This window comes from Vipera berus, assembly GCF_964194415.1.
Source record: "Vipera berus genome assembly, chromosome: 6".
Taxonomy (NCBI): Eukaryota; Metazoa; Chordata; class Lepidosauria; order Squamata; family Viperidae; genus Vipera; species Vipera berus.
The window spans coordinates 78,256,540-78,278,805 of record NC_138208.1 but is presented as its reverse complement, the minus strand read 5'-3'; the positions used below and the strand labels follow the sequence as shown (position 1 = coordinate 78,278,805).

Here is a 22,266-nt window from a genome sequence, read left to right as displayed (position 1 = left end):
CAAGGCCGGTAGCAGGCTGGTACAGAACAGGAACAACAGTGGAAGAGTGGTTCTGACATTCTTCTATTTAAAGCTTATTTATCCATTTACATTTGATTGTAGATAACTGTCATATAAGCAGTTGGCTTACAGCGTCGCTAAGAATCTAACAGTTACTTTAAAACATACGAGACATAGACAGTTTGTACAAGCTTGTATTGAGATTAAATGAGCGCATGAGAAAGGATAAATGTTTTCTTAAAAAGGCAGATCATTCTCATAGGTCATTAGGAAAGATATGGGCTTAAAGCCTTTGTACACACAATGGGTGTAGCAATCCCTGCATTATGTTGGGAAGTGAACTCCACAGACCTGAGATTGGAGTGGAGAAAGATAGGCCCAAGGCTTGGCCACCATTGGAGATGAACTCTCCAGTTTGATAGACAGCAGGAGTGTTTTAGGAGAAGGTTTTCTCTTCCCTTGTATTGACCCAAAGGTGCTTTTTTTAAAGGAATCCCTACCTGTTAATTAGAACTGAAGAAGCTTGTTGGATGAAAAGCAAAATGTCTTAATGAAAAATCAAAAATATCCAGTTGTCTTTTTTAAAAAAAGCATCTTTGGACAGCCTTGACCTGGATGACTGAGAACCTCCTTTGAGCTCTTGCATTGTATTGTAATTTCTTTACTAGTTCTAGAGACATTACCAACCCTGCTTTTCTAAAGAAGGTAGATATATATCTTCTTCCTAAGGGAGGAAGATACATTTATAAACATTCCATTAGTCTGTAGATAATACATGCCTTTGTTAGTCCACTTTCCTGGGTCAACAACAGGGTGTAATCCATTAATCCATATTTGCAGTGCTTTTTTATAAAAGAAAAAGGTGCCGGAACTCACACATGTCATACAACCCTAACCCTTGCCTACCCTACAAGGCTCCATCCAAAAAAGGTGCCGGAACTCTGTTCTGAGCGTTCTATGACAAAAAAAAACCCTGCATATTTGTCCTTTCATATGTAGGTTTCCCTCAACGCAGGTGAACTTTTTTTTTACTTTTTTCTTTTATTTTTGGTTGGGTTGTCTATGACATCCTGGTAAATAGAGTCATAAGAGACTGAGAAATCTTGTAAACAAGAGATCATTACCTCCCACATATTACATGCAATGGTGGTGAATAAGTAGGCAGATCATCACAGTTTCACTATATATATAAAATGTGATGGTGGGTGAGGAAAATATCCAGAGACCTGCCTTCCCCAAGGTTTCACTTTTGGGCCAGCCCACCATTATTGGTAATTGTCTTTTCAACTCAGGGTTAAGAATTTAAAATAGTTTGATACTATTATTAAAAAAACATTTTTGCTGAGAAATTTAGACTTGGAGCAAACTCTTCTGCTATCAAGAGCAACATAAGATTTCCAGATGTTCATGTCACTGAAATCTCAGTCGTGACTTATCCTCAACTATTTCCCACCTATATCTTCCCATCTTTTTTTTTAATATAGTTTGTCAGTTTGATGCATTAAGCAGTAATCCTAAGTGAGTCTTCCTGGTCTCTAAGGACATTTAGACAGTGGCCAAAATACTATTGTATGTGAAGCTAAGAGGCCATGGATTAAAAAGCAAGACTTCTGTGTGGTATCCCCCAAATCTTTCAAAATTCTGTCTCCACAGATACACCTACTCCAATCGCTTTTGGCATTTAAGAAGTTACTAACATTACATTCATTTGAAGTAGGCCTTTAGTGCCTATATTATACTAGTGGGTCACCCTGGACTTTTATTGTACTTGATTATAGTGTATTATTGATATTGTTTTGTTGTTTTTGTATACTGCACAGAATGCAGGGGTATAAAATTTTTGAAATAAATTACAGGTAATCCCCAAGTTACGAGTGTTCACTTAATGCTCGTTCAAAGTTACGCGATAAGTGCCCCCTAGTGCTTATGAGCAAGTCCCGAAATTACGAATATTGCAGTGCCACAGCAGTTGTTTTCCCTTACGAGCAACTGCAGTGGCTCTGCAACATTCAGCCTGGTTATACCCTCCCTCCCCCGCCCCGGGTCTCCCTAGGCACCAGGCCTTCAATACTTACCCTGTGAAGATCAGGATCTTTCACTTTCTTGGTTGCTCCAGGCCTTCGGTGCATTCGCAGAGAATGGAGGCCAAAAGTAATGGAAGATCATGCGAGATCAGTGGGGCGAGATTTCACGCTACTGATCTCGCGTGATCTCATGGTACTTTAGGCCTCTGTTCGCTGCAACAGAGAATGGAACCGAAGCTGGGGGACGCTTCCACGGCCCTCTGGTGGTCCGATCCGGGCACTGGAACCCTTCTCCACGCCGCTGCCGTCTGGAAACAGGCCGTTGGAAGGCTGCGGAAGCATCCCACGGCCTCAGATCTGGGCGGCAGCAGCCTGGAGAAGGCCTCCAGTGCCCGGATCGGACCACCAGAGGGCTGTGGAAGCCTCCCCCGGCCTCAGAAGCGGGCGGCAGCAGAAACCGCAGCAGAGAGGAGACGGATCTTTTCCAGGTGAGTCTAGCGCGGCAGGAAAGGAGGGGGAAGCATGAGGTATCTTAGTGATTCAGGAAGGCCTTGGGGCCTATTCCATCACTAGGTCCTCCCTGGCCTTCCCCACCCTGAGATACCTCATGTTCACTTAATGAGCCGTGTGCATTTTAACAAGCAAGGGAGTGATCTCGTTCGAGGTACAAGATTCACTCCCATGAGTTTTGGAGTTATGAGTGAAATGGGCAGGCTCCATTACACTCGTAGCTCGAGGACTATCTGTACTGAAGAGCTACATTCTGCTTTAATAACTAATTGTCAATGTGGCCAGAGATGATACTCTTCTGACACTGCATGATGGGAAGAGAAACTTTATAAAACAGCCATCCATGATTGGCTGATGATGTATGTTAAAAATAAGATCCTTGTGAAGTGGGTTGTTTCACTCTGGAGGTACACCTAGACCAGGGGTAGGCAACCTTGGCTCTTTTATGACTCGTGGACTTCAACTCCTAGAATTCCTGAGCCAGCCATGGGAGTTGAAGTCCACGAGTCATAAAAGAGCCAAGGTGGCCTACCCCTGACCTAGACCCTCTAGTTATATTTCTGTTTGGTATACATTTCATAAAGAGGCAAAATGGTTTGGTGGCTAAGATGTTGGACCACAGAGTCCCAGACATAGAAACTCATGGGTGATTTTGAACCAGTCCCATCGCTCAGTCCAGCTTATCTCACAGAGTTGTTATTGTGAAGATGTAAAGAAAGGAAAACCTCTCTTCTGCCTAAAGCACAAATTTGCACTCTCTATTTTTCTGGAGATTATGGAGTTCTCTGCATCAGGCAAAAATTCTGTTATGTATCAAGAGAAGTATAGTTTGTACAGTTTAGAAGTAGCCTGAGATATTTTGGCACTGGAAGGGGAGAAAAAAAATCAGTCTTCTACTTTTTCCCAATGACAAACCAACAATAATCAAGTAATAGGTATTTTAATGCTTTTTAATGGTGCTCACAAACTTTGGCAGTTGCCACCAACTTCTGTCTGCGTGCTGTCTAAGAAAGCCACCAAAGGAAAGTTTGGTATCTTGGGTGTGTTATTGGCAATTTCTTACTAGAAATTGAATTTTAAATAATTCATATTCTATGTCTTTTTCTTCTTTTACAATCCATAGAGGGGGATGCTTTTAATAAATAAAACATATTCACATAATTACTTTGCAAATATTTTTAAAACCAACATTTTGGATCTAAAGGATGTTCTATTGGAAGAATTTTCCATTTGATTTTCATAGAACATAATTTTGGGGAGCAATATTCCTTTTCTACAGAAGAGACATGGCAGCTCCTTAATGTCGCTGAATTTTGAGATTTTGTGTTACTCAGTTCAAACAGTATTGGCCCACACTTTTTAGTTCTGTGAACCTATCAAGAGACCTACATTAATTATTATTTTATTTATACAAAGTGATTTTTTGTTGAGGAAAGTTGTTACAAGTTATTTAACAACTCAGAGCTTCTTAGGATCTCATAAGCAAACCCCTGGATTCTATTGAGTCCTATTGGTGAACACTCCTCTGAAAAATGAGTAAAAAATTAAAAATAGTTGCAAGAGGAAAACCTAGCACTTCTTTAGCTCCCTAGATAAAAGTGGGCAACATGGCTGAGCAACTGAAGGATGAAGGATGAAGTGAGCAAGTCATCCTGGAGGGGTCCTTGGTGCTCTCTGAGCTTGGTTGTTTTCTTGCAGACATTTCGTTACCCAAACTAGGTAATATCATCACTGCTAGACTGATGACAAAACAAGCAAGTTCCGAGAATATCAAGGACCCCTCATTTCAAACCTGAGCTACAGATATTTCCCTTCAAAGTCATCCTTGCAACCCTCAACAGTGTCCAGTCCAGTAGCATCCATGGGAGCAGACTGTATCAACAAGTCAAGATAGTGGCCACAGCAGCACCATCAAAGCACTTCCCCTTTGTACATAAGTGTAGTGTCAACACATGTACACAAGGATGGAATTTTGGCCATACTTCTATGCCTACCGTCTTGACATTCTTGATCTCTCCCCTATGGACATGGTTTCCCCTTCCTACTTTATTGAACGGAGAATACATATAACATACATTGACTTTTTTCCCTACTGGAAAATGTTTGCGGAACCTTCCTTAACGCCCCTCAATGCCCTAATAAGAAACAGGGAAGTGCACATGCTGAAATAAACTTTACAAAACTTACGGTAGCTTGTTCCTTTTCTTTGCTTGGAAGTCCATCCCTGCCTGTCTCGCCTGCCTGTTTTTTTAGGGAATGTTACTCCCTTTCCTTGCCTTTTTAGTATATATCATATATATGTATGTGCATATGATGAGTATAAAGATGCATGATTTATTGTTGTTTCTGTCTCTCTTTCTCTCTCTGTCTTTCTCTGTGCCTTCTCATGTTTGCAATTTCTCTAATAGAATGCTTGTGATATCTTGGCAGGGAGCGGGGAGGGCAGACGGCAGGGCGGGACTTGAACCAATAACTCTCTCTCTTCACCAATTCCTTGTTGTAGACTATTGGGGAGAGTCTTATTACAGTGACCTCATCGACTTGCATCTGGGTGGTATGTATGGCAGACCCTCTCTTTTGGCACTAACCTTGCTGACACCCTCTCCTGCTCCAGTTCCCCTGCACTGACCTCTCGCCACCCAAACTCACAAGCAATGAGATGGAACCACCCAATGGATTGGCGAGGGCACAACCCCTTTTCCAGCTCAAAGGAAAGACTTCATTCACTAGAATGCAGCCCTTTCATTCGTAAGCTTTTGCTTTAGAGCTCAGGGTTGGCTGGAAAGCACCCAACCGAGAAAGCAAATTATACCTGCCAGGTGTACTGACTGACCTTTTGTAGCATGCGGAATTTGTCTTGTCTGGAGATAAAGTACATGGTTTCTTCTTTTTATTATTGTTTTCTAGTCTTCCAAATTACTGTATAAGCCACCTAAAGTTGTTTTAGAGTCAAGCAGCCTTTAAATCTAATAAATAAATAAATGAGCAAACGATCCAGCTTGTTGCAGTAAAAAAGGGAGGGATGGAAATTGATAAAGAGAAAGCTCCTTGTGATCCTGTAGATTAGAGGGGTGTTCCTCAAACTTAAACCACTTTAAGATTTTTGGATTTCAAGTTCCAGGATTCCCTGGTCAGCAGTTGCTATGCTTTCACTTCCTCCTTCAGAACCTTGGCCATCATTGCCAAAAATAATGGCAATAATGTAAGATGTAGTCGAGCATTAAATGATGGACACAGATTGCTCACTCTTGCATCACATATAGTAACACCATATAGAAGAGACCTCAAAATTGCAGAAAATATGTGAAAATGCACAGATTGCTTTGTATATTAAAACAGTTTTTCAGATGGGCCTGGTTCAACTTCTGTCAAAATGAAATCAGACTTAGCTTTCACATCAACTCAAGCTGTCCTTCCCTGAAGAAGAATCTCACTGCTCAAATGACCTGTCAGGAAATTTGTCCTTTATTCATAATAGAAACATCTTTTCTTTTTGTCCTAGGATTAATCCTATATTGCTATAGTGCAGGGGTCTCCAAACTTGGCCCTTTTATGACTTGTGGACTTCAACTTCCAGAATTCCTCAGCCAGCCTGCCTGGCTGAAGAATTCTGGGAGAATGAAGTCCACAAGTCATAAAAGGGCCAGGTTTGGAGACCCCTGCTATAGTGGACTGTTACTTCTAGGATTTGTGATTTTCTGTTTTCATCCAGCACTGTGAGATGCATTGGGGACATTGACTAATTTAATTTTGGGAAGTTTATTTAGTAACAAAATAATTATAAATTCTGTTCTTCTAGCAGTTTGATAGCATGACAGCTTATTTAGGAAGTTCAGATCTCTAATGCAATAATATTGCATTGTCTCTTTCCTTATGCAGCAGACACTACATTGAAAGGGGGACATTATAATTTGCTATTCTGCACATTTTAAACTTAAGAAGTACAAGATGGATGAGCAGAAAGTCAGGAATCAGTGATGACCACTAGGGTTAACAGTAGGAATGCATTTTAAGATGCTGCTGCTGTATCAAAAATGGGACTCCTGTTGTCATGGGCCATCACTTCTATTTACAAATCTTTTAATTCAGACTTGAAATGATAAATCCATGCTATTATTCAAGGGTTTTGTTTTTAAGAGGCCAAAGGGGACAACTCTGTCCTGTTGCCAGAGTTGTCAAGAATAAACCACAAAGTTCAAACCTGCCAAGAATTCCCATAAAGTAAGAAGAAAGTGAGAAAGTAATTTGGATAGCCAGAAAATGTCTTGCATCATTATATAAGGAAATTATATAAGGAAATTTCAATCAATCAGAATAGAGCTAGAAGGGACCTTGGAGGTCTTCTAGTCCAACCTCCTGCTCAAGCAGGAGACGCTATACCATTTCAGACAGGTGGTTGTCCAGTCTTTTCTTTAAAAACCTCCAGTGATGAAGCACCTACAACTTCTGAAGGCAAGCTGTTTCACTGGTTAATTGTCTTCGCTGTTAGGAAGTTTCTCCTTAATTTCATTATCATATTGTGCTAGGGCTTCAAAATACAGCTTTTAAGCATTAATTTTAATACCAAGATATCCCTGAATAATACAGAACATTTTAAGCCATAGATGGGCACGTGTAATTCTTGAGTTCCAGAAGACTCTACTAATAGCAGATTGCTTATTTTTCTAGAACAGTATTTCTCAACCTTAGGCACTTTACGATATGTGCATATTGGCTGGTGGATTCTGGGAACTGAAGTCCACACATTGTAACGTTGAGAAATAGCATTCTAGATCAGGGGTCCCCCACCCCCCACCCCCGTCCATGGACCAGTACCAGGCCATGGCATGCCTTCAACTGGTCCACATAAACAAGCAAAGTCCCATCCGTGGGATGCAGGCAGCACAGAAAACCACGGACTCTCCGGAAAAACCTCTCTCCACAGAACCGGTGCCTGGTGCCCAAAAGGTTGGGAACCTCTGTTTTAGATGATTATATTATTCTTGAGCTGATGACTTTAGGAATGCAGTTCATATTTTTGTTTTTGCATTGAGCTACTTTGAATTCCACTAAGTGTCACGAAGACACATCCAACTCCAGTTTCAATATTCTTTCTCTAAAAGTCTCAACAATCCTTTTTCCAAGGCTGTTAACTTTTTCTTAGCCACCCTTGAAGCCTCACTTCAGGGGAAAAGTGTAATCATTTATGCTTCATTTACTCTATAAAAAAAATTAAAAATGTATTTCGGGATTCAATGGTTGCAAAAAACCCCATACATGTTTCACTCATAGATTGCTTGAACCTTCACATATGTGGCACCACATGGCACAAACACTACAATTTATAGAGACACAATGCTAGTCCAAAGTATTTTGTTTTATAGGATACAGGACAGAATCATGTCATGTATTTATTTATGTTCAGTTTATATGACTGCCTGCTTGCTAAACAATTCTGGGTGACTAACAACATTAAAAGCAGCCAAGAGATGCAAATAATAAAAATCCAGCAAACAGTTTTTAAAAAACACACAGTATAAACACCTTCAGTGCCAAAGTAAAAATTCATCTCACTTATCTTAACACATAATGATCACTGACACAACATCTTGCTCCGAGGGAAGAGCCAAGTTTTCAGAGTCTTTCTAGAAAGCCTTGTGTCTATAGATGGAGCTGTAAAAGGGTTCATGCTAAATTACACCTAGCTCTCCTTCCTGGCTGTTGTTCTTCCCACTCTACTACTATTTCTGCTTCCTCTTCCTAATTCCTCCTGGAAAACAGTCTTCCTTTCACTTTTGCTAACTGATGGCTTTAAAAAATAGTCCTTGAAATAATTTAAAGGAACACTGTCATTTTTCATATAACAGTTACATTGAATTAAAAAAAATAGTCAAATTTGTTTTCCATAACCTGTGTCCTTTGGCTATCTGTATATCCCATTGGGACTATATGCAACACTACTACTTATTACTTCCTGCCTCCTTTTGAAATTATTTGTATGTGTTTCTTTCATTGAAATTTATGCTAATAGAATGTCCCAATTTCCAAATTTCTCTTAAAGCATGGCATATTTGCTTTTCAGTTATTTGCGAGGTTTCAAAATCTAAACAACTCAAAGTAAAAAATGGGTATTCCTTTAATTAAATGGCAGTATCCCTTTATATCAGCTGTCTCAGACTTGGCAACTTTAAGATGTTTGAACTGCTGGCTGGGATATTCTGGGAGTTGAAGCGCACACCTCTTAAATTTGCCAAATTTGAGAAACGTTGCTTTAAATGCAATGCTGTGTTAAGTGCAGAAAAGGAAAGTTGTGGCTTTCTAGTTGTAGCTCATGTTGTGTGACTGATGTTGATGCAATTACTTTGTCATGGGGCTGCCAGAATGCTCGCAAATAGATTTGGAACTGAAACAGGAATTTCCAATTAAAATAGCCAATTAAAATATCTTCAATAAACTTAACAGCCTTAATTAATGTCTAATGAAGGAAGCCTTCAGTTACTATTGTGAAAATCTTAAGGGATTAGTATTTCCTTCCACAAGAAACCCTCAGAATGTGACTTCCTCCGAACAACTTGGTCAGAAGTGAGGAATTCTGGGAGCTGTGCTGCAGAATGCTATGTTGGGAAAAGCTTTTTACATCTTAAGGGAGGGCATGTGAAGGCTCTAAGATAATTTATCACCAGTTTTAGCTTATTCATGATAAATCTCACGAGAGGGCCTTGCTAACTCCACATTGAGTTTGATTGAAGTTGAATTTCCGAAATTAATTAGAAAAGAAAGTACGTGAAGCAAGGGTCCTTAAAGATGCAACAGTGGTCACAAGAGCTATTCCCTCATCTGAACCTGCCAGAGACTGCTGTCTTGCAACCTCCTCATGAACAGTGCTATCTGGAGCACTTGTGGGTGACCTCATGTCCGTTCCTTATCCAGAGAGGAATTACAAAGAACCTGTCTACTCGCCGAATCATCTTCATTCTGCCAAGGTCGTCAGCTTCACTTTTAGTGGAGTCGCCTTCAGTTTGCCATTTCTGCCCCAGAGGTCCAATGTTTCAGTGTTATTTTTGTTTCAGATAATACCTGTTTTGACAATTGTTTCATCACTTAAGCAGTGGCAAAGGGATATATCTAGGTTTTTGTGGCAAAGGAGGGGGGGAATCACAATTTAAACGTAAGGTGTTACAAGATCCAAAGGAAAAGGGAAAATTAGGTTTACCTGATTTGAAATTGTATTTTGTGGCTTGCTGTTTGGTTTGGATAAAAGACTTGAGTGCTGCTGGGAAATAAAAGGCTCTTAATGTTAGAAAGACATGTCCTGAAATTTGGGAGGTGTGGATATTTGTGATATGATAAAGTCAAGATTGATGTGAATTTTTTTTTAAAAAAAACCTTCATGTTAGACATGCCTTATTGAGAATATGAAACAGATATAAATCCCAGCTGTGTCCAAAAATCTATTGTGGCTGTCAGCATTAGAAGATGATAGAATTTGCTGAGATTGCCAGCAAGTTAATTTGTTTCACTAGAGAAAAAATAGTATTTATTGCCAATTCGAAACCCGTTAAATACTTTTTGTGTACAGCAGAAAAATGAACCTACGATTTATGGCTTTGATAATTAGGATAAATCATAGAAAGAAGAAAGACATAATGCAGCTTTGGAGAAAGAGGTAAATTTATCGTTATACCTGCGGTAAAGATCAGAAGCCACTTCCTTATGTCTTTTTTTTTCTTCCTATTTTTCTTTTTATTTCTGTCTTGCACTTTTAACTTTATCTTTGATTTCTTTCTTTTTATTTTTCTTGTATTCCTTACTCTACTCAAAAGAGGTATCTTTTGGCTTAATTTGACTACTTACCTATTACCTTGTTGTTACAAATCAAGATGCTGCCCTGATAAATGTTAGGTTTCTGAATGCAGTAGAACAGGAGCATCAAACTGCTGGCCCATGGGCCGGATGCGTCAGGCCAAAACCATGCCCATCCCAGCTCCGGCAATGGGGGAAAAGTCATGATACGTCGCGACACATCACATGACGTTGCGAGTTTGACACCCCTGCAGTTGAAGATGCTTGCTGCGAAGACCTGTACTGGCTCAAGCCCTGGATATAGTAGAGATTGCCTTTTTCTGCTTGCCCTGCTCAAACAATTCCGAAGCACTTGCTAAGGGTCCCCAACTACTAAGAGACCCAGTGGAGAAGGCCCAGCAGCGGGCGGTCTCTTAACAGCACCCATTGAAAGAAGGGTGTCCTCCATCATGGACTTCCAGAAGATCGTTGGGGATTAATTTTAACCAGCAGTGCTGCACCAAGTGAATTTTAATATTAGTCTCCAATTTGGGGAAATAGATTTTGAATGGATTTTGTGCTGTGTTTTGTTTTCCAAGCTCTGTCCGTTCATTAGACTCCATTGGGTTTCAAGGGGTGGTCAAATCTCATTTTAAAAAAGCAAACAAACATGAGAGAACCAATTCTTGAGTTCTGTGTTAAGCGTTGAGCTTTGCAAGCCTGTGAGATGTACAAGATGTAGGTCTGCATTGGCTGATCAGCAAAACACTGGAGATGAATGTTATGTAATTCTGTTTAATGCTTTGCTTCAACATTCCCTGCCCTGCACTATTTGAGATGTCTTCTACTAAAAGATCTGTTATAATTGGACCATGTGGGAGATGATGGAGTTGCAGCCTGACATATCTGAGAGTAGGGGAGTTTACCTTATTGTGTAGTATTTGATAGAAGGGATCTTTTTAGGATCGGGGGAGACGTCGCTGATGGATTGGATAGGGAGTTGTCTGGGACTCTGGTGACCTCAACAAGGCTTTTTCTGAAAAAATTAGTTATTTGACAAATCAAAGGATAGTCACGCTACAAGGTTTTATAGTTTTAGTTAAAATTAATACTTGGCAGATCATGTAGATCTTTGATATGTGTCGTATAACCTGTGGTATATCAGTTGGCAACCTAGATGTTGCATTTTATATATACTTTTTGAGAATTAAGTTACATAGGAAACACTTTGCAGTAGTCTAAGTACGATGTCCTGGTGCACAGGTGACTGTTGCTAGTTCAGAAATAGTCACGGTTGGTGCAGTGAGTGTTATTGTGCAAACATTTTTTTTGTTATTGTTGTTATCTGTCAATTTAGAGGCTGTGGAGGCTCAAAAGAACATTCCCATGCTGCTTTGTTGATGCAAACCTAATCAGTTAGAGCTGTAAAATTCCAATAGCTTGAAATAGATACCCAATCCAGGATCTTGAGAGAGAGATCCAAATTAAAACTTATTCTTCCAAGTATATTTTGTTATTTAAATAATAGATTGTTCCTGTCAACGTGTGTCTCCATGTTTGATTTCCTCAAACAACAACAACAAAAACCACTTTGGGGACATTTGAGCTAGTTATTTTATAATGATATATCTCGTGATATACTGTAGATATCAGCAGTAGAATTTCTTCAAATATGATTAAGTTCAGAAAATATCTATTTTGTAAAATATTTATGTAGCTATAGTACTGTACCCTCCTTCCCTCTGATTAAACTTTTCCATACTCAATATAAATGTTTCTTCTGTCCATGAAAATTGGTTTATTCCACCCTGTTTGCAGACTGGTGTTTCTTTCTTTAATTTTGATCCGTCCTGTGTGTTTCTGTTCTAGTTCTGTGATGGTCCCTTCTAAAAGACCTTCCCTTCCCAAACTGTGTAGTTCTTCAAAATGGAAGACATGACTCTTACTCTTCCATTTTGAGTACATGTAACTCTGGCTTCTACTGAATGCTTTGAAAGGAATGTGATAGGTCTTCCTCATTTCATAGTGGTTTCACCACAGTTCATCTGCTGCAATCCTTAAATTACAAATCTTTCTACAAGAATCCTTTGTCTCTTTACATATAAACTCATGTAGTTGCTCCTATTGGTCCTCCCACATGCATTATTGTTCTGGGCCTGCCATATCTAGTAAACCACTGATATAGAGTATATCTTGAATTCTTCATGATGTTGAGTGGGCCTTTCTAGTCAACATAGCTATATTGGAAATGATTGGAGTTGTTGTCTAAACAACAGCTGGGATCTACAATTGATTCAGAATATCGAACAGTGAGAAATATTCCTCCTCCTGTCTGTTCAGAGGGAGGAACTCTGTGCCTCGCTCGGAAGTATAGGAATGTTTGTTTATTGGTCCTGGTTCCATGCAAATATTTTCTTTACAAATATATTACACATCAATGGAATATATTCCATAGTTTTCTGCATTCTCTTTCTGTTTGAAGTCCTAAAGTCTAAAATAATATCTGATGGAGTTCTGCTTGGGGCCTTAACTTACTTATGTTTCACATGAAATTAAAAAGGGGGAAGTATCTGTGCTTAGTAATAAACATGGTTCAATTTATAATAATAAGGAACTTAGAAAGATTCAAGTGTATATGTTCTAAGAACAAAATTGGCTGAAGTTAATGCAGACCCAGTCTAAGCATATTATTTGGTAACAAGATGTACCCAAAGATTCTTTTCTGTGATTATAGATATCTCTGGCAGAAGGAGAGGTTTTTGGCTCTAACCCCAATATATTTAACATAAGTGATACATAATCCTGGTCATTTTGCTTTAGAAAATGTTGGGTAGTTGGTCCTTCTTTACGTCCCTTTGTTTTCTAAATTTTTAAACATTTTCTATCTTTGGCCCATTTTTGTGGGGGAGCCAACGCAAAGCCAACTGTAAAAGTGGCCTTTCGTACATAAAGATTTTCTAAACCTGCTTTCTTAGAAACTTAATATTGCTCACCATCCTCTTAGTATTACCTTCTCTTAATATCCGTAGAATGTAATATTGCGTGAAAAATCTACATGCACAGAACGTGTCAAATCTTGGCAATTTTTCTTCATCCTGGTAATGTTTGTGGCTCTTGGTGTTTTCCTTTCCAATGCCCCAGTCTGTTCTCCTCCCTCAGTGTTGACAAGGGATGTTTCATTTATAGACTGTTCTCCTTGTTTCTGCTTCCCCATTTCTTGAATTATTTTTTTCTTTCCTATTTTCTTCTTGTTGCTTCCTTCCTTTCTCACTCTTGTGCTTTTTTTTGTCCTTTTGCTTGTCTGTTTATTTTCACCCTGTTTCTCCTCCTTTTTCTCTCCACTTCCGATATCCTCTTCCCGTCCCTTCTTCCTCTCCCATTTTTGGTCCTATTGAAGTTGAGCCCAATGCCGGGACACCACGCCGTAGACCTCTCTCCTTCTGCCCTTGCTGTGCCCATGAAGGTAACGTAACTTCTTGCATTCCCTCCATCCACGTTCCAAACTGCAGTTGAATTTGTATAGGGACACTGGTCAACATGTGACAGTTTAAGTATTTCACAAAACTTCTCCTTTCTTTCTTTCTTACTCAGTGATACCTTCACTATCAAATGTATTGCAAAATGTCCCTGATAATATTGTAAAATTAAAATATTCCTTTTTTTAGATGTGAACTGTGAGGGTAACTATAATACTACAGGCTACTGAAGCTCTTTCTCTGGGGTAATAATAGTGCAACAAAGCAAAGTTCCTGTTTGGCATGCTAGCTATCCCAAAGAGGTTTTTGGAAAATATAGGAGAAACCAAAATCCTTATAAAATTAATGGGAAAAAGAAATACTGTAGTTTGGTTGGTTTGGTGTTTTGCAACTGATTTTCCTTGATTTTCCTCAAATTTGAATGGTCAACCCCCTGACTTATGTGATCCAGTTTGATTTCCTGAAGTCCATGCTAAGCATTTTCTCAACTTTTATCTCATATGGACCCAATATCCATTGTAGAGTTTCCATTTCCCAAGGCATGGGGCTAAGGGGTGGAATGTGACTGTTGTGTGTAACTTACGCTAACCACTCTATCTGCTTTTCATGGTGGGCTTTCATCCACTGAACATGCTTCTTCCCCACCTCCACCTTCTCCTTCTGCTCATTGGCTTGTACAAAATAAGTCAAATGAAAGTCAAATATAGCTCAGCAATAACGCGCATTTGGCTATTTTGTTTAGGAATTTTTCTTTGATGTATCCTCTCAGTGGAAAGAGCAGGGAGGATCTCCAACGCTATTCATGGCTCCATCATTCTGGCCATTTGCATGTATAAGCTTCTCTTCCTCTCTCTCCTTTCATCATGGCTATAAGGGCACTTGTGCAGAGATGCTCAGAAAAGCATGCTTGGAGTGAGCAATGGACAGATATTGCCACTTACAACCCGAAAACCGTAATGCATTGGATGAAAGGTTCATATGGTTTCTGTTCCCCTAATTCCATAGATGTTTTAGTGGTTTGAAGGAGAAAAAAGCACAGGATGTCAGTCCACTGGAAGTAAGGATACTGCCAAGAACCAGTGGATCATACCTTCAGTTCAAGGAGTCATGCATCAATGAGGTTCAAGTAACAGTGAGATTCCTGAAACAGTGTCCAGTTTCAGGGACTATTGGGTTTTCTCAACAGATGCTAGAAATATGGTTTGTTATATAAACCAGCTGCTGCATAATGTGACTAATGATATAATCAAACAGTGAAAAACTGTTCTATTCAAATGGAATTAGAAAACTGCACATAGAATCCAAATTTATTATGACTTCAGCAATTTTACACTGTATTGATGAAATTCTGGGGAAACACTCTTCGGTTAGGAATGGGGATCTACCTTGTTAGTTGATTTATTTCATTTCCAGTATTTCTTCTTGGCCTTTAAATGTAATTGTACACTGTTGAAGGCCCTGCATTTTTAAATATACAAAACACCTTTTAATATAGTTGTGGATGATATTTTCATTTTACTGTCTGTGAATTTTGGAAATGGCAGTTCCAAAACAATTGGCTTGTGTCAGTTCAGGACACATTCACCTTAAGAGAAAAAGCTTATTATTTGGATATATGAGAGTTTGGGAAACATTTGTTGATGGTCTCTTCATTTGCCAGTTTACTAAACTGTTTCTAGGTCAATTTAGCTAACAGAGGCAAGTCCTTCATAATCAGCATCACCTAAGAAGCACATTGTTTGTATTTGAATTGGTATTGTCTGTAATGAACTGCCACTGTATATTATACATTGGTTGTGGATGCAATTAATTTGCAGAAACATAATGTCCCATTTAAGCTGCCCTCAGAGATTGCTGTTGGATCTGCTACTAGAAAATACATTTAGAAATTATTGTGATAGAAATCAGGAAGCGATTGCTTTTAGTCGTTAATATAATGTCAACAAAGATGTCCTAAATTAGCTGTGACACAAATAAGTGTGCTGAATTTGTACAGTGATCTGTCTGTTAAATCACTCTGTAGCTATGTGTCAAGTTCATCTCTTATGTTATGAGAACGGGTGAGGGATTCACACGCGTTTGAGTATCTAGATCATCTAATATCCATTATTTAAAGCTAGGCTGCTTGAAGGTCTGAAATTACACAATTAAGAAATATAAGACAGTACCGAACGGAGCATTGCCATTTTGACTATTTATTCTGGGGGTGGGAAGCCTACCGTCTAGGGAAGAAGCTAGATGAATGCATAGATCCAAGGGAGGGTTGGATTTTTTGTTTGTTTTTTAACTTTATGTGTGTTAGAGGCAAACTAACAAACAGATGGGAGCGCTCTGGCAGCATCTCGCTCAGCTTTCTTTGCACATTTTGCCCCCCTCCATTTTTGTCCCTGCCTGACTGTTGAGTTTGTGAAAACGGCAGAGCATGTGTCTGAAAGCTGACTCAAACATTTCTCTTGGCAGGCATGGGAAAGAAAGATGACCCTAAGCTGATGCAAGAGTGGTTCAAGCTGGTACAGGAAAAGAATGCCCTGGTGCGGTATGAATCGGAACTCATGATATTGTGAGTAAGCATTCTATATTTTGCACCCCAGCATAGAAAAGTAACAAATATGTGGTAGCACCAATATGGCCGTGGTGCTGACGTACTGCTTTCTGATATATATTTTTTTAATTCCATTTATATCCCGCCCTTCTCCGAAGACTCAGGGCGGCTTACAAGCTTAGCAGTAGCCTTCATTCTATGTATATGCCTGCTTATTAGGGCTTTCACACACACCCCAAGCGGCATTATTACAAAGTCAGCTTAATTTCCCCCAACAATCTGGGTCTTCATTTTACCTACCTTGGAAGGATGGAAGGCTGAGTCAACCTTGAGCCTGGTGGGATGTGAACCTGCACTAATTGCAGGCAGCTGATGTTACTTAAGGAGGCATTAGCCCACTGCTCCACCAAGGCTCTTGTGATAAGAAAAAGTGGAAAATTGCTTTAAAGATGAATGAAAAGACTTGAATGAATGAAACGTGGAAACAGTGGCGTAGCGTGGGTTGTCAGCACCCGGGGCAATTTGCGCCCCCTAACCCGGTGACGTCATGGCACCGCCGAAAAGACGCGCCCCGCAGCGGCGTAGACTTTCCAAGAAGAGTCGCACGCATGCGGGATGCTTCCGGGTCCCTCTCGAGGACGGCTGGGCGGGGCTCCGACCTGCAAGAGCTGCTGCATTCAAGCTCGCACGTGAGCCCCGCTAAATAAAGCCACGCATGCGCACGAAGCTAGGCCAGCCGGCCGGCGGGTCCGTCTTCGCTCGGCCAAGCCTGCCGGGGCGCCTGCAGGGCGCTTGCGGTTGGCCTGAGCCTGGGCGGAGAGTTGGGCGCTTCTATTTATTTTATTCAGTTTATGTGGCCGCCCATCTCACCTGCCGGACTCGTTTCGCTTTGCAAGAAAGAGCAGCTCGAGAGCGGAGCCAAGCCGACTCTGTGCAGCCCTTGGGGCTCCCTGAGCAGCTCAGTGCGAGCGCGCCCCCCCCAGATGTTGCGCCCGGTGCGGCCCGCCCCCCCTGCACCCCCCACGCTACGCCACTGCGTGGAAAGATGAATGTAATGAATGAAAGGTGAATGAAAAAAGTCAGAATAGATAGTACTGTGTTAGATGACTCCATGATAGACAGCTTCCAATTTTGTCAAGGGGTCCAGCAGTTCTAGACTGTGATTCCTGCAATACACCCATACAAAATTCCGATTGTTCAAAACTGCTGATCATTAACTGGAATAACTTTACAACCGATTGATATGACAGTATGGATTGTTTGTGTTGTAGAGAAATCGTGATTTGGAATGCCCTTGGCAGATTCCATCATAGATTTCTTTTTTCTTTGCTGTGTTTATTTTCTCTTTCTAGACTATGGTTCACATGTAATACATAAAACTAGAATTCTGCACCTAGAATTTTCACTGGGTGCACTATTCTCAGTGTCCTTTTCTTCTTCTACCAATGTACATTGGAAAAAGTACAAAAGTTCTGATGTTGAAATGTCTCACCTGTGTGTTCGCCTCATCACCTTAGATTAGAGAATAGCTTCGCTCAGATCCTCCTTTGAAATCTATAGAAGGGAATTGAACCTTTGATTTAATTAAAGATTATTGAGTTCATGTATTTGTGAAGTTCCTCTGATCCTGGAAATAGTGCTATGCCACAAAAATAGCACAGGTGTTAAAACTGAAGGTTGTCACTATTGTTTGAAAGCTTGCTTGACTGTTAATCCTTAAAAAAGAGAGAAAATATTGGAATTCATGAGCATCCTCAAGTTAATGTTCATAGGTGAAATGACCCATAATTAACTGTTCTCTGCTTTTCTCTTCAGTGCACGTGAGTTGGAACTAGAGGACAGGCAGAGCCGGCTACAGCAAGAGCTTCGAGAGAGGATGGCAGTGGAAGGTAAGCCTGGTGGGGATTTTCTTCTTCTCAGTAGGAACGAGAAGTCCCAAATCTTTAGGACCTCTTGTCTTGACAGGTATTCCTATTCTCCCTCTATCCAGATCAGCTAAAGACAGATGAAGAACTCTCAGAGGAGAAGAAGATCTTGAATGAAATGTTAGAGGTGGTGGAGCAGAGAGATTCTCTTGTGGCCCTCCTTGAAGAGCAGCGCCTTCGAGAGAAGGAGGAAGACAAAGATCTAGAAGCTGTTATGCTGTCCAAAGGCTTCAACTTGAACTGGTCCTGAGTATATCACCATGCCTGGTTGCTGGTCTGCATTGTCCATTTGGCCTATGCCAAGTTAGATGGAGCTGCCTGGTTAGAGGAGAGAACGTGGAGCAGAAACTGCTTCAGGAATCTTGCAGCAGCCAAGTGCTAGAGTCAGGAGCTTCTTGCTAAGTGGGTCGCTTGCAAGGAGTCCTGTGTGAGGCTACAGAGCCAAGAACGAAGTCGTGATCTGAGATTGCGTGCCTTCCTTGAGGACCGGTGCAAGAGGTCAATAAGTCTTTTTGTGTGTGTGTGTGTGTGATCTCTGAGAGAGACTAAAAATGAAAATATTTTGTGTGATGTTTTTTTTAAAAAAAGAACTTTAACCAATTTAGGTGGGCCATAACCCGTTCTTTTCATATTTACCCAACCTATGGTATTAATGGATTTGTTCGCTTAAATAACAAAGGAAGGGGGTGTCTAATATCTTCTGAAAGATCACCTTGTAGCAGCCTTTGGAAGAGCAAACCACTCACAAAGCACACTGTGTAGATGCTCTTCTCACCAAAGAAATCCAAAGCTGCCACTGTGGTCTAGGTATGGAGGAACATTCACATCTGGATGTTGATGGGAAACCTGGAACACTAAGAACTTGAAACATGATTTCTTGTGATTTCTACAAAGACAGGGACAGAGGCAGACTTCCCCCCCCCCCCCCCCTTCTCTGCAATCTCCACAAGTTGCCATCGTTCCAAGCAGATCCAGCATGTAAACATTTTCCTCTTGGCCATGAAGTGCTCCGGACTGAAAGAAGCTGTTTCCTGTTTTCTATTGATTTTGGGCTGCTCTGTTGTGAACTCGGTGACCACTTAGACACTGGAAAGTGCTAATTATCAAAAGATGGGTTCATTCTGAAACATTTTGAGGGATCACATGGCCGATAGTTCCACAACTTCAAACTTCCCGAGAGTGAGCTGTTCAGTAGGTTTTTGTTTCTTGGTATTTGAGGGAATATTTTTTCCTTTTTTTTTTTTTTTTGCACGTCAGACATGAAGCAGAAGACCTATCCTGGCCCTGTAGTCACTTTAGATCCTGTAATGTTCATTAACTTATTTTTTAATACTTGAAAGAAAAATTGGTTTTGTACCTTTTTAAGAAGTCAACAGATGAGTGTATGGTAAATCTGTGTGCCAGCCCTACCTTTCCATCTTGGTGTGTTTAATGCTTTCCCCTCTTCCCTGTACCTATTTATTAGAGTCATTATTAATGATATTACTGTTACACAGTACACTTGATCTAAAAGAAAGATGCTTTTCAATTCCAGGCTATTGATTCTGATTTGGGTTTCTTCATGTTTAAGGGAAGGACCTGGGAAATATGTGGGGAGAATTCCCACATAGTATTTTCTTGTACCCTCAAGGAGAAGTTTAGAAGGAAAGAGCAATGATCATTGGCAGGGCTTTTTTTCTCATAGAACACTCAGAACGGAGTTCCGGCACCTTTTTTGGATGGAACCTTGTAGGGTAGGCAAGGTGGGTTGTATGACATGTGTGAGTTCCGGCAACTTTTTCTTTTACAAAAAAAGCACTGATCATTGGTTTTATTTCCTATACTTCAAAAAGTCCTTTTCTCTTCCCTGAATATTGGTAAATATACAATATTATTTAGTGTTGTAAGAGTTTTGTAACCAGCGTTGGTGCTTCTCTTCATGTAATCAGCCAATCAATGACAGTGGGCATCATAAAGTCCACCTCCAAGGGAAGGATTAGCACCAATTTCTGTGGTTCTATCCCGTGTCCCCTGTTTCTGGTTTGTCCAGGAAAGGAAGAGGTGATTCTGTCCCGCTGCAAAAGCAAAAGGGACATGAAATAGACTCATGTTTAACACCAGCTCTGAGATTCCATAAGCACATATCTTTCGCCATATGTTTCTCAAAGGTGCTGGCCTGCAGCTTGCAGAATTTTTCCATTACCAGTGCACTGTGTTAGGGGGAGAATACACCAGTCTCTGAATTTAAGCCCTTTATGGCATCTTAATTTACTAGACTGAACAAATAATGGAGTTCCAATGCTGTATTTATGTCAAGAAGGGAAGCTGCCAGCAAATTCTGCTTCTTCAGCATTGCAACAGTACGAGAAGATATTCCTGCCGTGATAGCTGTAAAAGCTTTCCAACATTTTTTAGCCAGATGTTGGCTAATTGGAGCAAGGATTTCCTTTCTGGTGTTGGCAGCACATACCTTGGAAAGGGACTGTACCTCTTCTTATCTTGAAAGAAGCCTTAATTTCTACTTTTTAAAAAAAAAATATGGCTGCTGCCTTTTACCTTTAATCAATAGAGTGTTTCTTTCCATGAAATGCTACGATGTTAGATTGTATGTGTTCAAAAGCAGCATTCTGTTTTAGGCAGTGCCTAGAAAGATTTTTTCCAGAAACCTGCGCAGGTATTGTTTTCTAAATATGTATGGTATATATATATATATATATATATGTTTTAGGCTGACAAGCAACTGTGGCCACCTTAAATACCTATTCCAGGAAGAAAAGACAAAAAGAAAATCCGCTTCCAGGTCTTGATATGATATGACTGAGAATGGAAATCATTTCCCCATTTTTGCTGCCCTTAGCTGCTGTATCTTGGCACCTATTCAGATGAAAGAGGCACTGGACAGTTCAGTGTTTCTCAACCTTGGCATGTTTAAGAGGTGCTGACTTCAACTTCCAGAAATCCACAGATGGCGTGAGAAACACTGGTGGCTTATAAGAATCATGACTGTCATTCTGGGTGCACTTACAAAGAATTAGAACCTACTTCATTCATTAAAGCAGTAGAAATCAGGCTCTTTTTTTGGAAAATCTTTTTTTTTATCATGACAAAAGAAGAATCACCGTCAGTCTTATTAATTATGCTTCTTCCTCTTTGATTGTGGGGATCATGACAAAAGAAGCGACTCTATCCTAGGTTTGAGGATGGAATAGCTTCATCTCTTCAGCCTCAGCTCTAACGTTGTTCTGGAGATTCAAGACCTTTCTGTCATTCAAGATCTCCATGGCTAAGACACCACTTGCCCAGGGAATCTTAATCAGTTTGGCACTCATAGCATTTCCTATGTATGGTATATATATGTTTTAGGCTGACAAGCAACTGTGGCCACCTTAAATATCTATTCCAGGATGTCCAAGCTTGGCAACTTTAATACTTGTGGACTTCAATTCCCAGAATTCCTCAGCCAGTCAATTCTGGGAGTTGATGTCCATAAGTCTTAAAGTTGCCAAGGTTGGACATCTCTGATCTTCTCCACCTAGGTGATTGGAAGGAGGACAGACATTGTTTCTGTAATAGCTTTGTAAAAGAGGAATCTGCGGTGCAGTTGACCATATGATCTCCTTTAAAAAGGCACAGATATCCTATCCTCCTTTGCATCTGGCTACCTACCACAGCTCAAAGAGCAACAGTTTTCTGCAAGAATCCAACCACCACCGCATTACAGCAGCAGATGACAGGCAAAATCCTACCTCTGAAGTTCTATCTCACCTAATAAATTAGACACAAATACAAATTGTTTACACATGTACAAAAATAAAATCCTATTTAATATTAAACTCCTTTCTTTACCCATTGGGATAAATTGTTAATGACCATGGCAGCTGTTAAGAGTTTAATGTTCATTTTTTCCCCATCAACAGATAAAGAGTACAAAGGGAGATTTGATACATTATATTAGTATTTTTGGAATTTGGCTTTTAATTTCATCAGTAGGAAGATTCCAGACAAACCTTTGTTTTTCAGCTTCATTATTTTCTAACTAAAATTTGACA

The 22,266-nt window shown here is 40.2% G+C and overlaps 1 protein-coding gene across 1 annotated transcript in view; it reads left to right on the top strand.

Moving 5' to 3' along the window:
• Positions 1 to 20,935, top strand: part of MICAL3 (microtubule associated monooxygenase, calponin and LIM domain containing 3) — a 203,546-nt gene extending 182,611 nt beyond the window's left edge. The window contains exons 39-43 of the mRNA XM_081331790.1: positions 5,038 to 5,088; positions 13,693 to 13,758; positions 16,232 to 16,331; positions 18,129 to 18,202; positions 18,304 to 20,935. Coding sequence (XP_081187916.1) covers positions 5,038 to 5,088; positions 13,693 to 13,758; positions 16,232 to 16,331; positions 18,129 to 18,202; positions 18,304 to 18,488 — 476 coding nt within the window. The 3' untranslated portion in view covers positions 18,489 to 20,935. The remainder of the gene's footprint in view (positions 1 to 5,037; positions 5,089 to 13,692; positions 13,759 to 16,231; positions 16,332 to 18,128; positions 18,203 to 18,303) is intronic.
• The last annotated feature ends 1,331 nt before the right edge of the window (positions 20,936 to 22,266 follow it).